This window comes from Rhyacophila brunnea, unplaced genomic scaffold (assembly GCF_057557595.1).
Source record: "Rhyacophila brunnea isolate RB1 unplaced genomic scaffold, BYU_Rbru_1.0 scaffold_20, whole genome shotgun sequence".
NCBI lineage: Eukaryota > Metazoa > Arthropoda > Insecta > Trichoptera > Rhyacophilidae > Rhyacophila > Rhyacophila brunnea.
In genome coordinates, this window is record NW_028232860.1 from 17,313,622 (window position 1) to 17,340,943 (window position 27,322).

At 32.4% G+C, this 27,322-nt stretch overlaps 2 protein-coding genes across 3 annotated transcripts in view; one reads left to right on the forward strand and one right to left on the reverse strand.

Annotated features, from left to right (window-relative positions):
• LOC147071299 (protein mono-ADP-ribosyltransferase PARP12-like) lies at positions 1 to 26,862 on the reverse strand. Of its 2 annotated transcripts, XM_085947905.1 has the most exons (4): positions 26,590 to 26,849; positions 25,083 to 25,196; positions 23,260 to 23,779; positions 1 to 258 (listed from the first exon to the last, which is right to left on the reverse strand). In XM_085947905.1, exons 1-4 carry the CDS (start codon positions 26,655 to 26,657, stop codon positions 253 to 255), a joined length of 708 nt encoding a protein of 235 aa, XP_085804031.1. In that variant the 5' UTR covers positions 26,658 to 26,849; the 3' UTR covers positions 1 to 252. The 2 variants fall into 2 exon arrangements, with proteins under 2 accessions (XP_085804031.1, XP_085804030.1); XM_085947904.1 differs by lacking the exon at positions 1 to 258 and having other exon boundaries at positions 20,577 to 23,779; positions 26,590 to 26,862.
• The window catches only part of mRpS5 (mitochondrial ribosomal protein S5), a 344,261-nt gene that overhangs the window by 120,265 nt on the left and 196,674 nt on the right, over positions 1 to 27,322 (forward strand). The gene's annotated exons all lie outside the window — the stretch shown is intronic.

The following is a 27,322-nucleotide window of genomic DNA, read 5'->3' on the forward strand; positions in this document are numbered from 1 at the left end:
ACAAAACTTTAATTTAATTATTTTCAGGCCATTATAACAAATACCGATTAAGCCCGGCCTCTGTGGCCCCCAAAGATGAACTGCCATTCGTTATGTTAGTGCATTGCTGACACTGTCCGTACAACTCATCACAGGACTGTAGTCGTTTCAAGAAAGTGTTCCCTCCGCGATTGGGCAGATTCCACTGGTTCTGTGAAACTCGGATTAGAGTGACCGCCTCCAGAGTGTGCAGGAGGGGTTTCCAGAATCATTTCATTGCTGAAATAAGTCAGAAGTAATAAAATTGTCAATCTTTAATAGGTACAGAATAGAATATTTATATGATAGCAAAGTTGTATTTGCATGCTTGATTAGAATATTAAATTTATTTATTTAAGAAAACAAAATATTGTGGACATAACAAATCTAAATTTAAGACGTACACAACATGAGATTTACATTATAACAAATATTACCCTCACAAGTGAGAAGAGAATATATAAAATAATAAAAACTAAAATTGTTTGAAAACAAAAAACATACAATTTTATACAGATTTTTTTTTTTTGATTTTGATTTTTTGATATTGATTTTTGTGAAGTTTGTCTTATTGGGTGAAGCATATGGACACCATGCGGCACCTCCAAGAACCTGTTGCTCTCCAATCATGGTATACTATGTTGGTGATGGAAAATAGAAAAAGTCTGACCAGTAATGGAACTACATTGCGTAAGACCGGATAGTGATTTTTAATATGACAACTATTCACAATTAGTAGTATTATATTAAAATTTCATGTAGATTTACATATTATTAGGCACAGATTGTCGAAATATGCATCTAGGGTTCTATTGTTCACAGTGCTCGATATGGAATATTTTATGAACCGGAGCGCTCGATAATTTTACAAAAATATTAACATATTCATCTAATTGCTTGTGTATTTTATAAAAATAAGTGTGTAGGATTTTTACATTATATGGAAAATCTAGCTGAAATTGTCAAATTAACATGTTCACTAGACGGTGGGATAATTTTGGGGATTTTACAAACTGGAATACAGCTCCGGCCCATTTCAAGCCCTGATTGTTCAGATATTTCATACACAATTTTGTTAAATATCACATGAGATATAAACCTTAAGATTTCACCCTTTTTTCTCCCGATCTTGTAAATTCTGATTAAAAGTAATATTTTATTATTAATAATTTATTCCGTGCACAGTAAAAAAGTCACCTACGTTTGTTTGGTAAGTACAATAATATACGTTTTTAAATTTTGCTTGCGGCAAACTAAATGTTTTTAAACGATCAATTTAATAGATCTAGATTTTTCTGAGGATAGGTTTATAACCCGAAACACCTGTCAACATAAACAATTCAAATATTGAATCAACAATTTTTTTTTCGTAAGTAATATATTTTACATTTATGATAATTTTCTTTTCATAAGATTTATTACATAACATAAAACGGTTACATGCAAATTGTACGTATTACATTTCGCCGTCAGCTTTCTTATCGGAAAGAGATGACCGTATCTATACGGTCATCTCTATAGCACTGACATGAAAAAAATACGCATTGTTCGTTGAGCATTGCAGACAATAATGTTCCAATTTTATTAGATTCAATATGAACATGAATTCAATTTTCATAGCCGATTTTGGGAAAATTTATGAATGAAAACCTAACTTAACCTGACAAATAATCCAGTATATTGGCAACTTTCAAATTTTGTTCGCCGCTGGATTCCTATTAACCAACAAGAACAATATTTTATTTGGAAAAATTTTATATCAGTACTATACAACCCAAAGAGGTTGGACGGTCTTTAATATACGACTATATTTCCGATACAACATTTCACGGCGAACTGCATATGTACAAATTTCCGGACACGACATAAAACTACCTACTCAGTATATTATTTTAGATTTTTAAGATAATATGTGTAATGGGAGCCCAGATTTTTATCGTGGGGGAGCTGGAATTTGAAGTTCCACTATTGACTTTGAGAAATATTAACTTAACCATAATTCATATTTGTGTAAAGGAGACAAGAAATGAGTCGAATCAATGCAGCTGATTTAGTAAATTTCACACAAAACCATACAAATTTGCACACAAAATTCTCCAAAACACATCTTTCACTCTCCTTGAAAAGGACATTATTTTTAGCGCACAGAATAATTGAAATCACCTTACCTGCCACAATTTCTACAACAGCAAATATTGTCCAAGATTCTGCAAATGTTTCCCATGCTGAATCTTTTAATAATCAAAGTTCAATACCATTTTAGAATTAATAACAAATTGTTGATGTGTAAATATAATTATTTATGTATAAGTGACATAGGTACCTACTTATCTGACAGGAACCAAAAATTGTTTTGGTTTTATCTAATCTATTACGATAAAAAAAAATTATTTGATATTCTTTACAATTATCTGATAACATGGATATAACAATATTTGGGTACCTACATTAAAAATACTCATTGTCAAACTATTCTGCTACTGTGCATGCAAAGTCCTTACTGCTTAAAGCATGGGAATTCACATCTTCTCTTTTTCTCACTCCTGCGGCAGTCTTTGAGTGATGCAATACGAATCAAATGATACAATGAGGTCACAGACTTCTTCATGATTAATTTGAAAATGACTTTAGTAGGGATTGCAATACCGGTATTTCAAAACCGGTGTCCCAGTATATTTCGATATCGATATATTCAGTAGGTATTGAAAGTGGAAATAAAATGTATTAACCAACATAATGGGTTTAATATGGCTGTATTTTTTGTCGGTTTACGCGATGTCTGGTTTACTTCCGTTGCCCTTCAACGCCCTTGGAGATCAGCAAAGGCACGTGCTATAAAATATTAATATTTTAAAGAGCTTTTCTATATGAATATATATTATATTTATCAGTAGATTCTGTTTATTTCAGGAATACCGGTATTTAATAGGAAATACCGAAATACCGGTAATAGTATTTTCACTCGGTATTGCAATCCCTAGACTCGAGTAACCTAGTTAAGGAAATAAAAATAGGAATGGTCGATGCTTCCGTTTCAAAAGCTTAACGAAATCATATTATAGTTATTACAACTGAGTGAATAAAGAACGGGTTGATTTGACTACGAATATAGCTTGGTAGGTATCTATTTCGATAAAGCCGGTGAATTTTATGAGGGATTGGGTGAAGAAGCGTGTGAATGAAATGTATATTCTTGACTGATTAAGTACAGCGCGCATGAGAGAGATGCAACGTCTATTTATGCGATTTCACAACTGACAAACTCTTTCCCATGCAAATTTAGACAGCTTATGCGTTACAATTATATTAGGTGAAAATACAATTATTAATTTATTATTTACCTAAAATTTTAACGTTTTAATGTAAATATTATTCAGAAATAAAGACAGATAAATCAAGGCAAATATATATTTTATTATTTTACCTGTTAGGTAATAATTAAATTTATTTGACGAAATGTAGGTGTGCTGTAATTTGGAGATCGAGAAGGAAAAGAAATTTAATACTGGTACAATTTTTGCAAATACAGTAAAACCTCAATCCGACAGACTAAGCTGAAAGTCCATCATAATAAATAAATAAAATAGATTACCAAATGTGTCAAAAAATTTACAAATTAGTTAGTGTATCTGTTTTTAAATAATGTTTTGAGACTTTCACGGTTGTTTGTCATCGTAATAGATTTTAATCTTCCTCCTTCTTTCAACATTTCAGGCCCGTTGCAGTGACCATTCTCAAAAGATAATATTAAAGTGTACTGTTATGTGTATGAATACAATGTTTAAAAGAGGTCCGTTTAGCTGATTACTCTTTCACCCCCCTTTTTACTCTTGAGCGGCGGTTGCATTCAGACACCCAATACACTTCAATACTTTATCGCTTGAAAATGGTCTCTGCAACGAGCCCGAAACGTCGGGAAAAGAAAGAATACATGGTCACAACCATTGCCAACTGAAGTAGAAAGCCGATACATTCACAACGACTGGTCCTACTTTTTCCACCCCTCCCGTTGTTGTCTATGGATGACCTGTCATTGTTCTATAGCGTGCTCATACTGACGCGTCTGTCGTGTTCACACAGAGAATGGTTTAATTTGAATAGATGAGTTACATGATAAATAATACACTAGCATTGACACACCTTCTACAAATCGTCACTGTTCTGGCAGAAGACACTAATTCGAAAAACGATATATTGAGTTAGTTATACCAAAATGTTCCTTATTTCAAACTTTACCGTCTGGAAACATTCTTAATAAATAAACAGTCTTTATTTTAAAGTCATCCTTTTTACTATTACTTAATAAACTCACATGATAGACCATTTCAAACATTTTATCAAAGTCAAATTACTCAAAACTAGTATTCTCCAGTCAGTGTGTTCTGCCAGAACAGAGACGAAATGTAATGCATAGATCAATGCTACATATTTTTTGGAAATCGATATTACCACCGGTTTTTGTGTGAAGGACTAGTCTGACTTTAACAGCTGATGAATAACAGGAATATATATTAGTTATAAATAACACTGATAGTGTTAATATGTTTGATTTGAGAATTTTATATACCTAATTCAATCCTATACGAGAAAGGGCGAATCAATATGTCAAGCAATCTGGGATCTGATTTTGACAACTGAACTGTGGACCACTCCTTGCTTGTGCAAAAAGTTATGCTCAGGCTTTATTAATCTAAAGATGGCGCTGTCACAACCCAAAAATATATTAGGCTGCGCGCACACGGCAAAGCGAAGTTTCGGATTCATCCGCCAAACGACGTTTGCGTTTTATTTGCGTTTTATTTGCGAGCCGATTGCGTTTTAAATGCTTGTCAAATGCGTCAATATTTCGACAATGCTGTCCAAGAGAAAACACGGTTTTCAAGGGGATTCATAAACGCCTTTTTTTGAAACTGCACCCTGCTGCGAGAGTATTTATCCTTCATTACAGTGGCGTACAAGGGTAAATAAATCAATATAAAATCAGTACGTAATATTGCATTATACCTACATTTATTTTCCCACTATTGCTTCTTTTGGAGCTGGACTGTTTTATATCGAAAGCGTTTTGAAAATTACCTATTGTTGAGCCTATTATATACCATCATCATCAATACTATCGACCGAGGGTACTTGATGGAGTTTGAATTTAAATTCTAATTGATTTAAGTTTTGTACTATTATTATTTATTAATACAATAAAAAAAGATTAGTTAATACACGAAGAAAGGGTAAAAACCTTATAACCTAGATACCTACTAAGTAAAGGATTAAGTACAAAAACATAATATTTTGAATAATTTGAATATTTGCAGTATTCTAAAAACCTGTTGTAAATACTATTAATACATTCGGTAGGTAAGCAGTTTTACAAAATATAATAAAAAGTTGTGACACAGCACAGCTATGAGAAGAAGTATTTCACAAGAAGAAAGGCTCGCCATATCTATACGGTAAACTAAACTATTATTATTTATTTTGTAGTATGTACTTATTTAATTAATTTTTTTATTAGTTGACACTGTCATCTTCTATAGATACACTAAAATGGAAACGGGTACTAATAATAATATATTGAAGTGAGAATAATGAATACCCACCTACTACTATTGATAGGTATGTGCTTGTGTACTTGTATCGGTACAAGTATATTTATATTAATTATTGTTTTTTTGTTATAATATATTAGTTGCGATTAATTGACAATAAAATTTTGATAATTTAACTATTTAGCCGCTACAGTACCATATTATTCAATTACATATTCAAAAAAAGTTGGTAGTTATGAATTCAAAACACCTTTCATAAAAAATAGATTGAAATATTAGTAGGTACACTAACACGAAATTACCTGATATAGTCTCATTACAATAGCTATCTTTTTAATATGTAGCTATTGAATTCTAAGCAATAATATTCTATTGGAAATATGAACAGATTTTAAGGGGAGATATTTCAAATGTTTATGAATAATATGTTTTAAATGTTTATTTAATAAAAGATACAATAGGTATAATAATATATTACATTGTTCTAACAAATTATATACAAAAAACCTATAAAATATTTTAATTAAATTATATCTGTTTTCCCCATTGCATTAACGCCACTGTGAAATTCTTGATGACACTAATTAAGAAAGAAGGAAGATTTTTTTTAGAGAACACCTTTCATAAAAAATAGATTGAAATATTAGTAGGTATACCATCATCAATACTATCAACCGAGGGTACTTGATGGAATTTGAATTTAAATTCTAATTGATTTAAGTTTTGTACTATTATTATTTATTAATACAATAAAAAAAGATTATAAGTTAATACACGAAGAAAGGGTAAAAACCTTATTACCTAGATACCTACTAAGTAAATGATGAAGTATAAAAACATAATATTTTGAATAATTTGAATATTTGCAGTGTTTCTAAAAAAACCCGTTGTAAATATGATTAATAAATTCGGTAGGTAAGCGTATTAAAATGTCATTTCTCGTAAACAATAGTTTTCTCGTTGTGCAATATGTTGGGAGTTTAATAATATTAACTAATGAGAGATGTCACCAACTGTAACTACTCACTAAATAAAAAAAAACGAATAAACAATGTTAAGGTATAGTTCGTAATATGCAAATTTAAATAATTTTTGATGAATACCTATATACCTATACCGAAAATATTTATATAAGTACCTATAGATACGTATTGAATTACCCACCTACCTATTCATATTATATGAAATACATATTTAAAATAACACCATTCTTTTGGGAAGAATACAAGTAGGTATGCATTTGGTTATATTCGATATTAAATAAGTATGTATCTTTAATAGAATCATGCCTCCTTTTTAGTAGTAGAATCTTTATGTAGGTATCGAATCTATAAAATATTTTTATTAAATTTAATCTGTTTTTAAGCGTGAAGGCTCGCCATAACTATAAGGTAAACTAAACCATTATTATTTATTTTGTAGTAAGTATGTACTTCTTTAATTATTTTTTTTATTAGTTGACACTTTTATCTTCTATAGATATACTAAAATGGAAACGGGTGCCAATAATAACATATTGAAGTGAGAATAATGAATACCTTCCTACTACTATCGATAGGTATGTTCCTGTGTACTTGTGTAGGTACATGTATATTTATATTAATTATTGTTTTCGTGTTATAATATATTATTTGCGATTAATTGATAACAAAATTTAGATAATTTATCTATTTACCCGCTACAGTAAAATCTATAAAATATTTTAATTAAATTATATCTGTTGCTCTACATTGCATGAACGCCACTGAAGCAATGGAGTAATTAATTATGTCATACAATACGTGCCATGAATATACTACCTACCACATGTTCTTTTAAATCTTCCCATTTAGGCCAGTACCGAACTTTTGAAAGCTGAAATTTATGGGGGCGCGTATTAAGAAATATTACTGATTAACCACATAATTATGTTCAGAAAGGCCTAATAAATTTTATTTACCAATGACAAACTCATGACCGGATGAGTGGGTATTTTTCATTAAAAACTTGGGTATAATGTAAAGGTTTAAGCCTACGCAATCTGCACCTAGCACATTGTCATATATAATAATATGAAGAATGTTAAATCTCAGTCGGTTCCATGACAAAACAGGACAGTGACAAAACAGAACATGACAAAACAGAACACCTGGAGAAAACCTGGCTGTTCTGTTTTATCATGTTCTGTATTGTTATTGTTGTCGAAGTCATGATGAATTGTTTGCAACCAGAAAGATTCACTTGAATGATTAATGCTTATTTGGACTATGTCTGCATTTGCGTATAGCTAACAAAAATCCGCATGAAAGTCATTAAAAATAATTTCTACACTATGAAAATATCATCAAATTAAAAAACGCTTTCGATATAATATAACAGAATTCTATTCCAAATCAAGCAATAGTGGAAAAAATAAATATAGGTAAAATGGTAAAAAAGAAATACTTAATAATTATGTAGGTAATGTTTACATATTATATTTTTATATTTTATTTATCTTAGTTCGCCACTGGCGACAAAAAAAAGTTTTTTTTAATTCTTCGGATAGTGCAATAAATAAATTCTTACATAATAACACTATCGGTGAAAACAAAAAGTACTAATATCCATAATAGCTATAAGTTGGCGAACACAATAAGGCACATATTGTATGACATAATTTATTACTTTAGTCTGAAAAAATTAAAAAAATCTTCCTTCTTTCTTAATTAGTGTCATCAAGAATTTCACAGTGGCGTTAATGCAATGGGGAAAACAGATATAATTTAATTAAAATATTTTATAGGTTTTTTGTATATAATTTGTTAGAACAATGTAATATATTATTATACCTATTGTATCTTTTATTAAATAAACATTTAAAACATATTATTCATAAACATTTGAAATATCTCCCCTTAAAATCTGTTCATATTTCCAATAGAATATTATTGCTTAGAATTCAATAGCTACATATTAAAAAGATAGCTATTGTAATGAGACTATATCAGGTAATTTCGTGTTAGTGTACCTACTAATATTTCAATCTATTTTTTATGAAAGGTGTTTTGAATTCATAACTACCAACTTTTTTTGAATATGTAATTGAATAATATGGTACTGTAGCGGCTAAATAGTTAAATTATCAAAATTTTATTGTCAATTAATCGCAACTAATATATTATAACAAAAAAACAATAATTAATATAAATATACTTGTACCGATACAAGTACACAAGCACATACCTATCAATAGTAGTAGGTGGGTATTCATTATTCTCACTTCAATATATTATTATTAGTACCCGTTTCCATTTTAGTGTATCTATAGAAGATGACAGTGTCAACTAATAAAAAAATTAATTAAATAAGTACATACTACAAAATAAATAATAATAGTTTAGTTTACCGTATAGATATGGCGAGCCTTTCTTCTTGTGAAATACTTCTTCTCATAGCTGTGCTGTGTCACAACTTTTTATTATATTTTGTAAAACTGCTTACCTACCGAATGTATTAATAGTATTTACAACAGGTTTTTAGAATACTGCAAATATTCAAATTATTCAAAATATTATGTTTTTGTACTTAATCCTTTACTTAGTAGGTATCTAGGTTATAAGGTTTTTACCCTTTCTTCGTGTATTAACTAATCTTTTTTTATTGTATTAATAAATAATAATAGTACAAAACTTAAATCAATTAGAATTTAAATTCAAACTCCATCAAGTACCCTCGGTCGATAGTATTGATGATGATGGTATATAATAGGCTCAACAATAGGTAATTTTCAAAACGCTTTCGATATAAAACAGTCCAGCTCCAAAAGAAGCAATAGTGGGAAAATAAATGTAGGTATAATGCAATATTACGTACTGATTTTATATTGATTTATTTACCCTTGTACGCCACTGTAATGAAGGATAAATACTCTCGCAGCAGGGTGCAGTTTCAAAAAAAGGCGTTTATGAATCCCCTTGAAAACCGTGTTTTCTCTTGGACAGCATTGTCGAAATATTGACGCATTTGACAAGCATTTAAAACGCAATCGGCTCGCAAATAAAACGCAAATAAAACGCAAACGTCGTTTGGCGGATGAATCCGAAACTTCGCTTTGCCGTGTGCGCGCAGCCTTACGAGAATGTTGTTAATAACAAAACAAACTTTAAAATTTATAAAAACAAAAAAATCCGATATATATAATATTATGAGTTGCTTAGTCGCCAAAACTGGGCGATTTTTCAGTCAAATTAGTTTTGAATGTACGTATGTGCTATATCAATAGATCTACCAACCTATCGAGTTGCGAGTTTTGAATTCCGCCCTGTTTCGTCAAAAACTCAAAATGAATATTGACTTGAGTCGCCCCGCCCCATCCATTCTAGGATATATAACATGTTACTAAATCCGCTCTACATAGCCGACTAATCAGACGTCGCGATTCAAACCATGATTTTTAGCATACGTTTAAATCGCTTTACAAACAACACCACTACTAGCATTCATCTTAAATTCACATATCGTGACTAAGTGACTCATATCAGAACTGCTGCAGAAAGTCATATTCGGAAATTTGTACATATACAGTTAGCCGTATCACAAATCACGGTGACCTATCGTATCGGAAATAGATGACCATATAGTATTGAGATCAAATACATGTCTAAATACGTAATAAAATCCACCGGAATATAATAGAAAGACAAGAAAATAGGTAGGTAAGTAAATTAGAAATACAATCATAAATTATATTTATATAAAATTCTTGTAGGTGCTCGCTAGTATTAAGTTGTACCTATGAAATATAAATCCAGCAGATACAGGTTCAAGTCCCGTCGGGTGTCGTATTTTTTTCTAAAAAATGATTTTTTTTAGTGTGTATAATATGCATGAGATGTTTTCAAATTATGTATATTCAGTATATAGAATGTTTCATTCTAAAATCTTGTTTCTTATTCGTTGAATAAAAGAAATAGTTTATTAAAAATATAAAATTAATGTTCTTATTGAAATTGATAAAATTAGCTATGCTATCCTTTTATCTTATCTTTCGAAATATAATAGGTAAGTACAATTTATAATATAACTGCAGAAAGTAACATCAAACAACAACAGAAGCGATTACTGTGTGATCACATGATAATCATTATCTATGATATGGATAATCTTGAATTAAACATTGTTTAGGAACAGAATATGAACCACTGGTAATTTTTGCACTCTCTTGCACATTCTGGCCCGAACGCTTCCAGTAGGGAGCTCAACTGGCCAGTGGGTCTGGCCCAGAGCAGGTATACATTTACTCCCCGATTTATCAAAATTACAACCGAATTCTACAAAATGTTATTGCCGACAAATGTAGTTAAACATATAACATGCAGGATAAACCATCAAATTTACGGGTCTAGGACGATTTGGCACCGGGACAACTGGACGCCACGGAATTCGAAAATAAATAGACGTTAGGTACTTTAAAAAAAATATTTAATATCATTTATATTTAAATGATTTAATAGTTGATGAGAATGTAAATATGCAGACGTAAATAATGATTTAATCGTGCACATGTTTAAGTTCCAACGATAAAAGAGTTTTTTATTTTATATAAAGCCTTAGGCATGGTAATTCTCAATCCGCAATAAAGAATACATTATGTTAAGAGTAAAATGAATTAAAACTACTAAGTAGTAGATAGAAACTAATTAAAATACCTCGTCTACGTTCTGTATACGTGTCTACGATAGTGCGGCGTCCATTTGTCCGGAGTCCAGTCGTCCCATTCCCAAATTTACATTAGTATCAACCATTGGGTTGAATAAATTCTTAGAAAAATTGATGTACTTATCTATTCACCTGATTAAATATTTGCATTATTAGATATTCTTAATACATACAATAATTTCAACATGTCTTGTCATATTATCAGTATCATTTATTAGCTAATATGGAATATGTAATAATGGGGTATAGGAATGCTTTTGATTGTTTATCTTAATTTTGCCATTGTTATTTACATTGTCCTTTGAATGTCTCCTTATTTTTGTATAAAGTATATTGTCTTGAGTTACACTTCTCTTATCAATCTAAATATCTGCATATGATTATTTATTTAATACTAGCTGAAGTACCCGGCTTCGCACAGGGTCGCTTCGTGGTTATATTTATCTTAGATATTTAAAAAATAATAGAAAATAATAGAAAATTTGGTACTGCCCAACAAAAAACTAATTATTTTGGGAGATTTTAATTTGTATTCCGCTGGTATAATTGAATCTGATTATACCAGCTTTAATAATTTATTTAATTTAAAACAATTTTCTTCTGTGAAAAATAGTCTCGGTCGGACGCTTGATTTGGTGCTATCTAACGTTGGTTGCACGGTGGTCAGCGCGTGTGATGAGCCTCTCGTTCCTGAAGATGTCTATCATCCCTCTACTTGCACAATTTTATCTTTTAAGCATGTATCGCACAGAAATGATTTGTCGATTCCTCCACTGAATAGGCATAATCCGCAATGGAATTTTTCAAATGGAAATTTTTTAGCGCTGTATAATTCTTTGAGTACTACAGATTGGACCTCTTTATATGAACAAATTGATGTAAACACGGCATTAGCTATTTTTTATAATAAATTTTATAATAGTCTGGACTCCTGTTTCCCTCGCCGGCTCGTTCATCTACCGAAGTACTCATATCCTAAGTGGTTTACGCCAGAAATTATTTATAATCTAAGGTCAAAGGCATATTATCATGCACTGTGGAAAAAACAACTGGACTGCAGATTATAGTAAATTTTCCTGTCTTAGAAACTCATTGAAGTGTGACATCTCTTCGGCTCACAAATCATATCTAACGTCGATTGGTCGAAATATTGTCTCAGATCCTAATTGTTTTTGGAAATATATTCATTCGCTTAGTTCCAGTAGTACTACAAAAGACAATGCCATGATGACGTTGAATAATGATCCTATAGAGAACCATGTTATATCTGATGCATTTGCTAAGCATTTTGAATCACTTTATAGCTCAATAGAACCGCTACTTGACCCCGATTCTGCTGGTCCTTCGTCTGCAACGCAAGATATTCAAATCTCAGCTTTTGACGAGAAAGATATGGAATATGGGTTTTCAAATTTGTCTCCCAAAAGTTCATTTGGTCCAGATGGCTTGCCACCTTATGTGGTTAAGGGCTGTTACGAACATATATCCTTTCCGCTTAAACATATATTTAATTTAATCATAGCATCCAGCACTTTTCCTGATGCATGGAAAATAACCCGCCTAAGGCCGCTTCATAAAAAGGGATCTAGATCAGAGATCTCTAACTATAGGCCAATAGCAGTTCTTTCGGCTCCATGTAAATTATTTGAATCGATATTACATATAAACATCAACCGTCAAATAGACTCTCGCCTCTCCGATTCGCAGCATGGTTTTCGACTTAGGCGGTCCACAGTAACAAATCTTATAGTGTATAATAATTTTATTTCAAATTCTATGGATAAGTCAATTCAAGTTGATTCTGTGTACACAGATATTTCCAAGGCATTTGATCGTGTTGATCACGATATTTTATTACAAAAGCTTTGTACATTTGGCGCGTCATATAGTATAATATGTTTTTTTGCTTCTTATTTGAAAAATCGCCGTCAATTTGTTGATTACCATGGGAATGAATCGCGGATTTTTAGAACAAACTCTGGTGTTCCTCAAGGTTCAAATCTTGGCCCAATTTTGTTTTTAATATTTTTTGATGATATTGTCAAAGTTATAACCAATTCTTCTTGTTTGCTATTCGCAGATGACCTTAAACTTTTTCGAACTATTGAAACCCCATTATGCTGTGCGATGTTGCAGTCTGACCTAGATGCTATCTCGCAATGGTCTATCTTAAATAAACTTGAATTCGCTACCGCCAAATGTAATATTATTTCATTCAATCGTTCAAGGCACACCTTATTGTTCCCATACACATTGTCTGGTATAATATTGAGTAGGGTAACGGAGATAAAAGATTTGGGAGTATTGTATGATACAAAGTTCACTTTCAATCAGCATATTCTTAACATCAGTACTAGATCTAGCAAAATGCTTGGTTTTGTTATGAGGGTTTCAAAATCATTCGAAAACGTCCGAGTGCTACGTACATTATACGTATCATTTGTGTTGAGTATTCTTGAATATGCCAGCATTATTTGGAGTCCTAATAGGTTCATGCACACAATTAAGCTGGATCGAGTCCACAATAGATTTCTTAGATTTCTCTACTTAAGAACATACGGGTTCTTTCCTTATGATAATGACAATAAAATGAATTTCCCGACTCGTTTTCTTCTGGGTATGCTATCAATGCAATCCCTGTCTACCCGAAGAGTGATTGTTCTTTTAAAGCATTTCTTTTTACTTCTTCGTGGGTTCATTTACAATCCGCATATACTGGCAAATATTAATTTTCATGTTCCCACCAATATCACTCGCAGCTCCACGGTCTTCAAGATACCTCGTCGCAGGACAGATGTTATGTTTCATGATGCTGTGTATCGTGCAATTAGCTTATTTGATGGCACCATAAAGGTTGATTTGTTTTTTATTAATTATATAATGTTTGTAGACGTTTTAAATAGGATAAATTTATAATTGTATATATTATCATATTTCTTTAATATTTACGCATGCTGTCTTTTCCACTTTCTTGTCATATTAGTTGTTATTTGTAATTAAGATATTTTTATATATTTGTATGTATTATGTATTATGGCGCATTGGCCAAAAGCTGTAATGCCGTAATACTCTTTTTTATAAATAAATAAAATAAAAAATAAATAAATAAGAAGTAATTATTTTTTTAATATTAAAATATCTGTGTAATACAATATATCAATATGAAAATAATTCTAATAGGAGTAAAGGTCAAACAAAAGAACACTAAATTAAAATCGAATCCAAAATACGCAAACGTTATTAATGTTATTAATATGCACTAACAAACCAAAATTGGATTAAACGAACTTTGTATTTTATATAATACTAATTTAGAAACCTTTGCAGGTGTGCGCACAACTTACAAAAATTTCATCGCAATCAAATGAATGGTATAAGAACGCATACGAATAGAAGAAGATAGAATAGATGAAAAAGAAGAAGAAATGGTTGCCTCAATTCAGAAACCTTGGCGGGCGTGAGCACAATACTTGATCAAAATTTCATTGCAATCGGATGAATGGTATAGGAACGCATACGAATAGAAGAAGAAGAAGATGGTTGTACTAATTCAAAAACATTTGCGGGCGTGCGCACAACAACTGGTCAAAATGTCATCGCAATCGGATGAATAGTACAAGAACGCACACGAATAGAAGAAGATAGAATTGAAGAAAAAGATGAAGAAAATAGTTTTATCAATTCATTAACCTTTGCGGGCGTGAGCACAACACTTGATCAAAATTTCATTGCAATCAGATGAATGGTATAGGAACGCATACGAATAGAAGAAGATAGAATATAAGAAGAAGATGGTTGTACTAATTCAGAAACCTTCGCGGGTGTTGGCACAATTACTGACGAAAGTTTCATCGCAATCGGATGAATGATATAGGGACCATACGAATAAAAGAAGATATAATGAAGAAGACAAAGAAAATGTTTGTACAAATTCATAAACCTTTGCGGGTGTTGGCACAACCACTGACGAAAGTTTCATCGCAATCGGATGAATGATATAGGGACCATACGAATAAAAGAAGAAATAATGAAGAAGAAGAAGAAGAAGAAGATGGTTGTACTAATTCAGAAACCTTTACGGGTGTTACCACAAAAACTGATGAAGGTTTCATCGCAATCGGATGAATGATATAGGAACCATACGAATAAAAGAATACATATATAATAAAGAAGAAGAAGAAGATGGTTGTACAAATTCAGAAACCTTCGCGGGTGTTGGCACAACCACTGACGATTGGAATCGGATGAATGATATAGGGACCATACGAATAAAAGAAGATATAATGAAGAAGAAGAAGATGGTTGTACTAATTCAGAAACCTTTACGGGTGTTACCACAACAACTTATGAAGGTTTCATAGCAATCGGATGAATGATATAGGAACCATACGAATAAAAGAAGATATAATGAAGAAAAAGAAGAAGATGGTTGTACTAATTCAGAAACCTTTACGGGTGTTACCACAAAAACTGATAAAGGTTTCATCGCAATCGGATGAATGGAATAGGAACTCATACAAATAGAAGAAGAAGATGGTCGTACTAATTCAGAAACCTTTGCGGGTGTTATCACAACAACTGACGAAGGTTTCATCGCAATCGGATGAATGGTATAGGAACCATACGAATAAAAGAAGATATAATGAAGAAGACGAAGAAAATGTTTGTACAAATTCATAAACCTTTGCGGGTGTTGGCACAACCACTGACGAAAGTTTCATCGCAATCGGATGAATGATATAGGGACCATACGAATAAAAGAAGAAATGATGAAGAAGAAGAAGAAGATGGTTGTACTAATTCAGAAACCTTTACGGGTGTTACCACAAAAACTGATGAAGGTTTCATCGCAATCGGATGAATGATATAGGAACCATACGAATAAAAGAATACATATATAATAAAGAAGAAGAAGAAGATGGTTGTACAAATTCAGAAACCTTCGCGGGTGTTGGCACAACCACTGACGATCGGAATCGGATGAATGATATAGGGACCATACGAATAAAAGAAGATATAATGAAGAAGAAGAAGAAGATGGTTGTACTAATTCAGAAACCTTTACGGGTGTTACCACAACAACTTATGAAGGTTTCATAGCAATCGGATGAATGATATAGGAACCATACGAATAAAAGAAGATAGAATGAAGAAAAAGAAGAAGATGGTTGTACTAATTCAGAAACCTTTACGGGTGTTACCACAACAACCGATGAAAGTTTCATCGCAATCGAATGAATGGTATAGGAACAATACGAATAAAAGAAGATAGAATGAAGAAGAAGAAAATAATGATTTTTCTAATTTAGAAACCTTCATGGGTGTGCATACAACCACTTACCAAAATTTCATCGCAATCGGATGAATGGTATAGGAACCATACGAATAAAAGAAAATAGAATGAAGAAGAAGAAGAAGATGATTTTTCTAATTCAGAAACCTTCATGGGTATGCATACAACCACTTACCAAAATTTCATCGCAATCGGATGAATGGTATAGGAACGCATACGGGACAGACAGACAGACATTCATTTTTATATATTAGTATAGCCTATACTCTTCGCGAAAGTGCAAGCAATAAGTTGACAAAGTTTTATCGCAATCGGATGAACGGTATGGCAGTGCATTCAAAACGAACAAACAAACAAACAAACAAACCCACAAACAAATATTATTTTTTATATATTAGAAGATAATCTAACCCTTTCAACTGCAGTATTGTTGCAAATAATTGCATCTAGTAATATAATATTACATTCTAATAAAGCCAATTTAATTAATATAAATTTGTGTTCAATGGAGTTCTTAAGAAAATAATTAAATAATAATCACCATGGAAAACACCAAAAATAACAATGAAAAGAACGATAGTTATCATTTTGATACAAGTGACGACGAAGATTTGTATACATTTGATAATATTGATTTTGAACGTGTATTTATTTAAAATTCAGGATATATCGGAAATAGTCATAGACGCGGATAGTGGAAGTTTCATTATCAGAACTAGCGATGATAGATCTTCCAGCGAAAAAATATAAGGATTGCGTTGTTTGCGGATCTAATAGGAAAGGAAATAAAAAAAAACGAACAATATAATTATTATTGTAAAACTTGTAAAGTATCATACTTTGAAAAAATATTCTGATTATTGCAAGTTACATTGGTTTTTAAGTTTAAATCGTAAACTATTTTTATTGTTATAACAACATTTAAAATAAATATCATTAATTAAGTACATTGTAAATGTTATGTGTTAAACACCGTGTACAGTGATCAAAACTAGTGGAATAGCTTGTTTATACTTTCTACCTTTTACGTAAGTAACCTATAAACAAAAAAATACCAGACGTCATCTTGAATATTACAGCCAATTAATAGTTTGCATGCTAACGAAATTGTAATGAGTCACAGGATAATTAAAAAGAAACTGCTCGAAGAATTTAAGTAACATTTACGGTTATATTACCTGTGTTCTGAACTATTCACATAATAATATTGGTAATTAATAGATGATTATCCAACATATTAAAAGTGTATTACTTTTAGTAAGTCCAATAAAGCATTTTTTTTGCGAATCGTAGCAAAAACCCATTGCATCAGTAATGGTCATACGAATCGTCAAACACGGTGTCCAAAATCTAATGAAGTTTTTTTTTTAAATATCAAATTTATAAAAATGAGTTTTTCTTGTGTATTCAGGTACTATAAACAAATTTATTGACATTTTTCACTCGCTGGATCAGTATTATGTTATTATTTAATATAAACATCACAAGTTTTCTGCTTTAAACTTCTACAAGAAAGTCCCGAATTTCGATCAGAGTAGCTAATACGTTTTGAAGAAAATTGACCAGAGTGGAAAAGGTTATTAAATCTAAAATTCAAATCGAGATTTTAATAGTAAGCCTCTTCAAAAAATTAAGAGAAAAAAACAGAAAAGAGTCAATCATATTTTATTGGAACATGAACAAATATATACTGTATACAAACAAATCTTAAAATAATAACTGTATGAATATTAAAATTAACTGATTAATAATACAGTGCAAGGACTTTTAAAAATACAATCATATAGAAATAAATGCTATACAATAATATATAAGTAATATTATATCAGTAGCGAAGGCTGGAGGTAGGCTGTGGAGATTGAAGACAATTTTTTTTAAAACCTTGTCCGATCCTAAGATCATTGTGGGCCTCCAAAGAGAGGGAGGTTTGTAGTATTGACAGATTTTTGTTTTTACAAGAAATTGATGTTGGCCACTTGCTCGACCCATCAAGTCCATACTCTGATTCCAAATACACTAAAAAAGAATATTTGTATTTGCCAGACCCAGGATTCGAACCTGAGACCCATGACATTATAAGCCGCTCGTCCATCGTGGGCATAAGTCAACATAAATAGTGAACACTAAACTTTGTCAGACATATTTTTTTATTTTCATTGAACTAAGAATAATTTTTTTAAATTCGATTAAACCCTGCCTAACCAAACCATGATAGATAAAAAATATCAAAAACTATGTACGATTGATTTTATGGCATGATTTTAGATATTTTATTGATAGAAGGATTATAGTATGTTTTTTATTTATAAAAATAGAAACACTTCCTGTTTAGTATTTATCCGTAGTTCAGAGAATCAATAATAACAGAGAATACTGCATAAGATACACAAAAACAGATTAACAAGATAAGATGACTCGCTCGACCAAATAACCAGATGAACTTGCCAAAGGGTTAGTTCAGTTCAGGTAGGTATCACATTTGACAACTAGAAACCCAATTACCACTTGAAACGAATCTCAATAGTGTAAGGTACTTAGTTTCAAAATAGAGGACCTGTATGATCAAAAGGGTCAGAGCTAATCAGACTAAGCTGGCTGGCTAAGATTGTGAGAGATAAAAATTACAGAGTTAGCATAGAGTTAAATCCTAATCCGTCTACATAACGCTTGTGGCGTCCAGTCAAAGGGCAGCGCCATCTATGGGTCTCTTTTCGAAGTCACGCCGCTACAGGATATTTTTTATCTGATATCTCTTATGGTTTACTTAAAAAAAACTAATCAATGCCACCTGCAATTTGTATTCTTAGTTCAATGAAAATAAATAAGTATGACTGACAAAAGTTTCGTTTGCACTATGTCAGATCTCCATAGCCTACCTCCAACCTTCGCCACTGCATTATACACACATAATTGATAATAATAATGATAATATAATATAAAATAATGATAATGATGATAATAATCAAGCAATAGCTTGTGGATATAAAATTTTTGATACATGAACAAATTATTGGAATTACGATGAATTCAAATCACAACTGATTTATATTTATTTACAATACATAACTTAAGATAGAGACTTAAATATAAAACATGAACCAAAGTATTACAAAACCTTCAATCGCAAAGTTAAATATCTCACTATTTTTTTGAAAACCTCTGTTTACATACATATGGTAGCGACCCCAGCACTTTTCACATGGTGAGATCAGATTTATTACAAACCAGTATTCCATATAATCAATAACTCCCGATACCGGGTATCATCTCCGTGAGCTCCTAAGGTGGAGCCGTCACTGGATACCAACATACTTCATTTTATGATTTCTTCTTCTCCTAATAGAGCCTGATTACTATAGTATTACAAACTAATACAAGCAGAGCTTATAATATTTAAGCATAGCGTTATTTGCTTCACCAAGGCACTTCAATATCACGGTAATTACTAATGATAAATTTAAAAAAAATCATACTATATTATGCTATAAATAAAATTAAAGTAGGAGAACACAATCTTAAGAATTTGGAAGACGGAAAGTATTTATGAAGTCATCTCTAAATATTAAATTAAAAACAAAACTGTCGATGAAAGCTTCCTCTAGCGTCTTCCACTTCTTAATGTATGACTTTTATAATCTGGCTGATACGCTGTATGCCCCTAATGTGAGGACAGAACCAACCGATGGCGAAGACTCCATACTAGGTATTATTTAAATTTAAAGCATATACAATCTTAAGAAAAATAATTTTTAATTGCCCATTAATGTATTTAAATAATAATTTCATTGTTTTATATTCTACAAAAATGATACAATTTGCCAACGTTTGTAGGTATGTATTGTAAATTGATAGACCGACACGTACCTACATAGCAGTAATATGTAACCATATATTTGGCTAAACTGGCTTAACTACATACAGTAAAACCTCGTTAATACAAATTCCATGGGACCGAAAATTCGAATTACGAATTATGAAATGTATGGGGGGAAAATATTAAAATTTTGAAAAAAATATTTTTTTTTGATTTTCATTAATTTCGTTTCCGATCATAGATGTGCCTACCGAATTGGGTCATAAAATGTCAGGATTATTTTTATTACCTTCTTAAAATAAGTAATTTTTGATTTTTTAAGAAAAGTCTGTCACAATTTTCAATGACTGGCTCATGAAATAGTGTACTTTATTATGATTTATTGAATATTTTTGTATGCCAGGGACTCGGAAATCATTTAGAATTACGAAATTCGAATTAAAGGTATGGTTTTATATGAAAATAATGTTCAAGGGACTTTTTTTTCAGGAAAATTTCGAATTACGGCGAATTTCGAATTATCAGTGTTCTTACTAATGAGGTTTTACTGTAATTTAACTAGCGAGCGGAATTCAACAATTCCAAAAATACACTTGGAAAATTTATTTTATAAAAATGAATTAATACACTATTTCAGCTTCCCTTTTATGTATAAAGAAGATTTATATAAAGAGTGAAGTTGGTCCATTTACGATATTGGAAATTTGGCACTTGCAGTTGGCCGTTTTGTGTGAAGAACGATGACGCATTTATTTATAGGTTTAGTTTAGGAGTTTGAAATTTTGTGTGAGCATAAATACATGCTTTATAACAAAATGTCATCAAAATCTCATTTTTGGTCAAAAGTGCAGTTGGCTGGATTGCAGATTAAGCCGTTGATATTGTCACAAATAGACAAATACAATAAAAAAATCGCTGCAAGTAATTTCGAACAATTCACACATATTGCACATATGTATTGTAAAAACATACAGTCAGAGAATTCTATACCTTGCCACGTTGCCTTCTGTTGGCTCTCTCTCTCTTACAACACAATCTAGGGATAAATACTGCATATCTATATAATCTGTCTTTCAATTCAAATAATGATGGTTGAATATGTTACATAAATATTTATTATCATAGACATTGTACATGTACACTAAATTGTGTACCCTTTAATATGACAATAGACAGTAGAACCTCGATATAATGGACTAATGCGGGTGAGGGGGTGTCCGTTAAAGCCGTAAATCCATTATATAAAAACACTAACAAAATCCTGTTTATTCATCTTCGGATGATATATCCACACATCCATTGTGGAGTGACGTTAATGTTCGATGTCGAAGCGCTTGGGTGTTGTTAGCTTTTCCACACTATCTTCACTTCCATCCTCATTTTCCAAGATCATAATTTCATCTATTATATGCTATTTCACTTTCATTCATGATGTGATACCCGAGGTCATCTTCATCTACTTCTAACCATTGTAAACTTATTGAATGGAGTAATAAATGCATCCATTCACTTCGAGTAAACAAATTAAACCACTGTGCAACTGTGAATTAGCGACCAGCTTTGCAAACATCAGTGCTACGTTTGGTCTACGATCAGGATGGCATTATGACTCGAATTCGAGTGCAAGAGTTGTGGCGTGATTATCATGCGCAGAACATTGTTTACAAGTGGTGTTACAGGACATTTTTAATAATTTTCACATTTGTCCGGATGGTTTGTCCGCTATATTGAGGTTCTACTGTACTTACACTTCGACTTCTACATCGAGACATACACGTCACTGCGGCCGTTTCTGGAACTTATGGTACAGTTTTTGGACATGTTCGGAGCGGACCGGATAACCTGGAGAGACTGGTGGTTTTCTGGTAAAGCGACTGAGTGAAGGAGTTTACCGAGGGCAACCTCATAAAATAACATATTAAGTGACAAAGAAAACTCAGCAAATAAAAGATAGTTCAATACGTTCTCCTGAAAACACTTTCTTGTTGTCAGTGGAATGTAAATTTACTTGTATTTAGGGTCTCCAGTAAATTAGAGAAAAATGTTTCTTTGACTCTAAGGGGTTGCAACTTAACCATCCTTTGTTTGTTTAGTATATTCCAGTAATTTTTAAGCTGTTAAAAAACGGAAACACTGCATAAGTAAAATATAAAAAATTTTATATTGAGCATAAAAAATATATTAGGTTTTTTTGTGGAACAGGAACATTTAAAAATTGCATATTTTTAAAGTGTTCTCCCACAGTGATATTGTCGACGTAACTACTCAGTTTTACCCAAACATCAGACCATATTACTTAATTATCATATGCGAGATGTTTTAATATAATCTCCTTTCTGTCTCACACAAATTAATAAAATATATGTCATCGAGCCGCAAAACCGCTTTGCACATTTTTGAAACCAGTTTTTTTATATTACATGACATTTTCTTGTGATTTTGGGTATTTGTCATCACCGTTTTGGCAGTAAATATGATGAGAAAATTAAAATTATATATATTTACGAAAACCGTTTTTTGTGGCTTTTTCTTAAGTAGAAAAAGTCTCCAGAGGGATTTGTGACTCGACGACTCATACATATATAGATGGACTATGACATAGATATAAAATTAATTTTGGTTAATTTTGTCAAACTGGCACTTGTTTACATGGCAGGTAGGTGTCTATTTAATGACAGAATCTCTCAAGAGACATACAGTGATCAGTTATTGGCTCGAACCTCTTCTTTAAAGTGTATAATGTATTTTGGATAAAACTCATCGTCACAATATTTGACTACAACCGCCCTGTCTGGTTTTATGCTGGTGTCAAACCGTAAATTAAATCTCTGATCAATTTTTGGCGGAATTCGCATATTTTTACCGCCATGGCACTCTGTAGAGACCAAAACCAACGCGAGAACCATCACCTTGACGTTGTCAGTATCGCAGTAGTGTGTGGCGTAACTCGATATCGGACTGAAAGACATTCCCATACCGAAAATATTTCCCTTCGCCGCCCCGTGAAACCGCCAATTAAAATTGTTCGAAATGATATTGAAGAGATTCTGTTTTTTGGTACCGTGAAACAGCGAATCTTCAATCACATTCTCCTTTCCGTAAAGTAAGATATATTCTTCCTTTCGCAGCAAATACAAAGCTTTCAAAAAGGGGTTCTCAATAAGTTCTATTTTAACGGGGAAGTGTTTTCTTGTGGTGCGTCTGAAGAGATTCTTCACGGTATTGTATTCGCTTCCGTTTCTCTCCAGGATTCCGCGGCGCTGCACAGATATCTGGATATCATCATTGCAGAGGCCTAAGATCATAGTCGCCAAGCTGGGTACTTCCTGTCCAATGATTGGCCTGCGGTCTTTCAGTAAAAAATCACGCCTCGATTGAACCTGGACTGCTTCACCAAATACCGGCTTCGGCTCCACACGAGTGTTTATTCTGAAATAACATTTTTCATAATATAATATCCTATTAAAAATGTGGTAATAAAGGAGGCAAAGATTGCAGAACATATTGGCCTCCACATAGTGGTGGTTACCTTTACAGACTTTCTTTATAAGAACTGATTGTCAGCCGTTCGATCCTCGCTCGTGGATCAAACGGACATTCAAAAAACAACACTGCATCCAATCCACTCCAGACACAGAATGCTAAATATGATAATTGCATCATTATTGATATTCATTGGAAGTTTTTTAATGTCTCTGCTTAGAACCTACTAATACTTGAACCTTTACTTAGTAGGTAATAAGGTTTTTTTAGAGACTAGATACAAAAAGAAATCCGAGACCAATAAAATAGTCAGTGAGTGATACTGACGTGACACAGATACGGTATTATGTTACAAGTTAGTCAGTTGATGCTGATGTCTATGTATTTACCACATTTGCTGAATAATTAAAAAAAATAGATGACAGCTTGTATTTGACAAATGAGGCGTCTAATTACAAAAAGCGACAAGTCCACAATTCAATATTTTCGGGAAACAACGTTTTTATGTTTCAAGCTTCAATTATTTGTTTTAACGTGAGATTATTTTTTCCGTTGTATTCTATGTCGAAATTAGAACTAAATGGCAATTTGCTTCAGCCGATAAACTCTTAAATGTAATAAATATAGGCAAAATAAAATTGGACGTAGCGCTAATTGTACCTCTTTTTTTAATTTATTCCACAAAGGCACATATTTCCGTGGCACTGTCATGAGTTTACCAGATGCTACAGCATGGGAGACGCCCTTTTCCATATTGAACGATCCCTTATTGGTTGACTTAAACACGCGCGAAATCAAGAATTAGACGCCTCAAATAAAAAATACTGGGAAAGTTTATAAATGAAATATAGAATTATTTTATTTAAACAGAGCACATGGATCAAATAAAAAATAAAGATGTACAAATTTAATGTGATTTCGAAGTTTTGCCTGTCCTTCAAGCCAACCGGATTTCAGCGTTCTGAAATACTACTATAATATGGGATGCTGGTATGACCTGGAATGATGCAAAAATGCTGGCTAGCGACAGGGATTCTTGGAGGCGCCGCGTGGTGTCCATATGCTCCAATTAAGGGTGTGGCTGAAGATACATTCTAATTTTATTGTATGTAAGTATATGCATTTCACTATGGTCGGTACTCGGTACTAATAATCTGCGTGCCGGAGAACGAACAGCAAAAAATGTTTGATTTCCGTCACATGTGCACACATTTTTTTAAATTGAAAAGCACATAAGTATATTTTTTACCTATCTGTTGTAGGAATCGTATATGGCAGTCTCGGCTGAAGAGTGTCAATTCTTTGGGGTGTTTGATTTTGGCGTCTATTATTAGATCTTTGAGGAGGTGCTATTTCGACATACCTAAAAAAACACATACATAGTTGACTATTATTAGTATCTCTAAGGCATAAAGCCCACTAAAGCACGCGAGTGCGGTGCTCGCTCATTTTTGCAATTTGAGCGGTGAATCACCAAGAATACAATAGAGCGTACACAGCGTATGACGAACATAATGCCTCGCGCGCCTTATATTTCAACGCACACAGAGTTGAGTGCGGCGTCTTTTGACGACATAGCACGACAATAAAACGAAAATACATTGGATGTGACCAGCGAAAGGGGCGCGACGGTCTCTAATTTACTCGGCTGTTGGGAGCGTTGTCGTACAGGCGCGCACTTATTCCGCACCGTGTGCTTACATCGCTTATTGTTATTAGTCTTATTACAAATAATAACTTACTATGCTAGCACAATGCATCATTGTGAAAATGAATTTAGAGCGGACAAATAAATTACTAAACTTTATAGCTTTGCAAAGAAACACGAGGCGAAATATGATCGGCGCTGCTTTTTACATAGGTGAGAGGTAATGCGCGGCAAGAGGCGTGTGATTATGGTTATGAATATACGCTTCTCACGCCGACTGCGCCCGCTCGTCCGTCTTGGTGGGCTTTATGCCTAAGGTTTAGAGCAGTGACAGACGGCAGTGACAGATTTAAGCACTGATATGCATTTGGAAGGTGGATGGAAGATTTCGGTCAAAATCAGTTTGATACCGATATTATATGAATATTCGTATAATGTAGGTACCGTTACCAGATACCAAAATGGGTAAATGTGTCGCAGAGGTGGCCATGAGATTTTACAACTTTATATTAGACCCAACCAAACCTAATCTAACCTAAAATGTATGGAAATTTAAAATTTTCAAATAACGATAATTGGATCGAAAAGCCGATGCGTCGACAAAAAAGGTATTTTTTATAATTGTCTACATGGAATAAACACTGTTTTCGTAAAAAAAAATTATATAAGCTCATGGCCACCTCTGCGGCACAATTACCCCAAAATGTCTTATTAAATAAAATAATTTCGCAGGCAATCAAACATGTCACCAAAATTTTAAAAAGTCACCAAATACCTAGTACGAAATATTATCACCAGCTAATATCGTTTGGGTTAAAGTAGGCGTGTCCAAAATTGTCTTCTCCTTCAAATCTTTAGCGTTCGGGTGGCACCATTGAGAAAGTATACTGTTAGAAGTGTTAAAAAACGGACGTATCCGTTAACACTGGGATTAACATTAAATTCATATTTCCACACTGTTGAATAAGTTGCTTGGCACGTGTTTCGTTGAAACTACGTACCTACCTACATGATACTTTAATAATTGTTTATCACAACTTCTTCGGTTTCCGTTTTTGACACACTTGACAGGTTTATTTGCGAAAAATAGTTTTCAATATTTGCTTACTCGACGCCGCGGTCATCCTGTTGGCGCTCGCAGTCGGAATCATCAAGTGAGCAGCAATTATTACCCATGATAAATGGATTTTAAAACATTTCTTAATTGATAATTATTATATAGGCGGGTAGTAATGTTTGTTCGATCATATACGTTTATTACAGGATTGCGGTAACTACCATTAACCTATAAACTATTTGTCATTGACAGCCACTCGATAAGGTGCGATAACAAAATTATAAACAGAGTGCCCCCCGCACTTTTGCCGCAACTTCAAACCATAGACGATATTATATTCAGTGTTGCCAAGTCAAAATTTAAAATTTCAGTAGAATGTGACAAAAAAATTCAGTAGATTTGACAAAATATCAGTAGATTTCAGATTGTGAATACCTACTCATTGAATGACCAATTCTTTTCTGGGTTTTCAAAAAAATACACGTAAAGTAATTAACGTCTCGTTTTTTTAGAGTAAAATACCGCGTAAGGTAATTAACGTCTCGTTTTTTTTAGAAAAAATTCAGAAAGTTCAAAAATAATTAGCGAGGGCTTCAAGAAATATTCCATTGCAAATTTATTTTCCAAATTTTCATTGCATTTCATTTCATTTCAGTGCATTAATCATGTCAAGTTTACTATTAACATAATCATGAATTTACTCACAAATATTATGGAAAACACAAATATTAGTAGATTTTAGAAAATGCAATAAGTATATCAGATAGGTATGATTTAAAAATAA

What these genes read in the sequence shown, in the direction of transcription:
- LOC147071299 (XM_085947904.1), bottom strand. Translation starts at nt 26,657, where the DNA reads ATGGGTAATAATTGCTGCTCACTTGATGATTCCGACTGCGAGCGCCAA. An exon ending in CAGGATGACCGCGGCGTCGA is followed by an intron (nt 25,197 to 26,589) that starts GTAAGCAAATAT and finishes GTGTTTTTTTAG; the next exon opens with GTATGTCGAAATAGCACCTC. An exon ending in ACGATTCCTACAACAGATAG is followed by an intron (nt 23,780 to 25,082) that starts GTAAAAAATATA and finishes ATGTTATTTCAG; the next exon opens with AATAAACACTCGTGTGGAGC.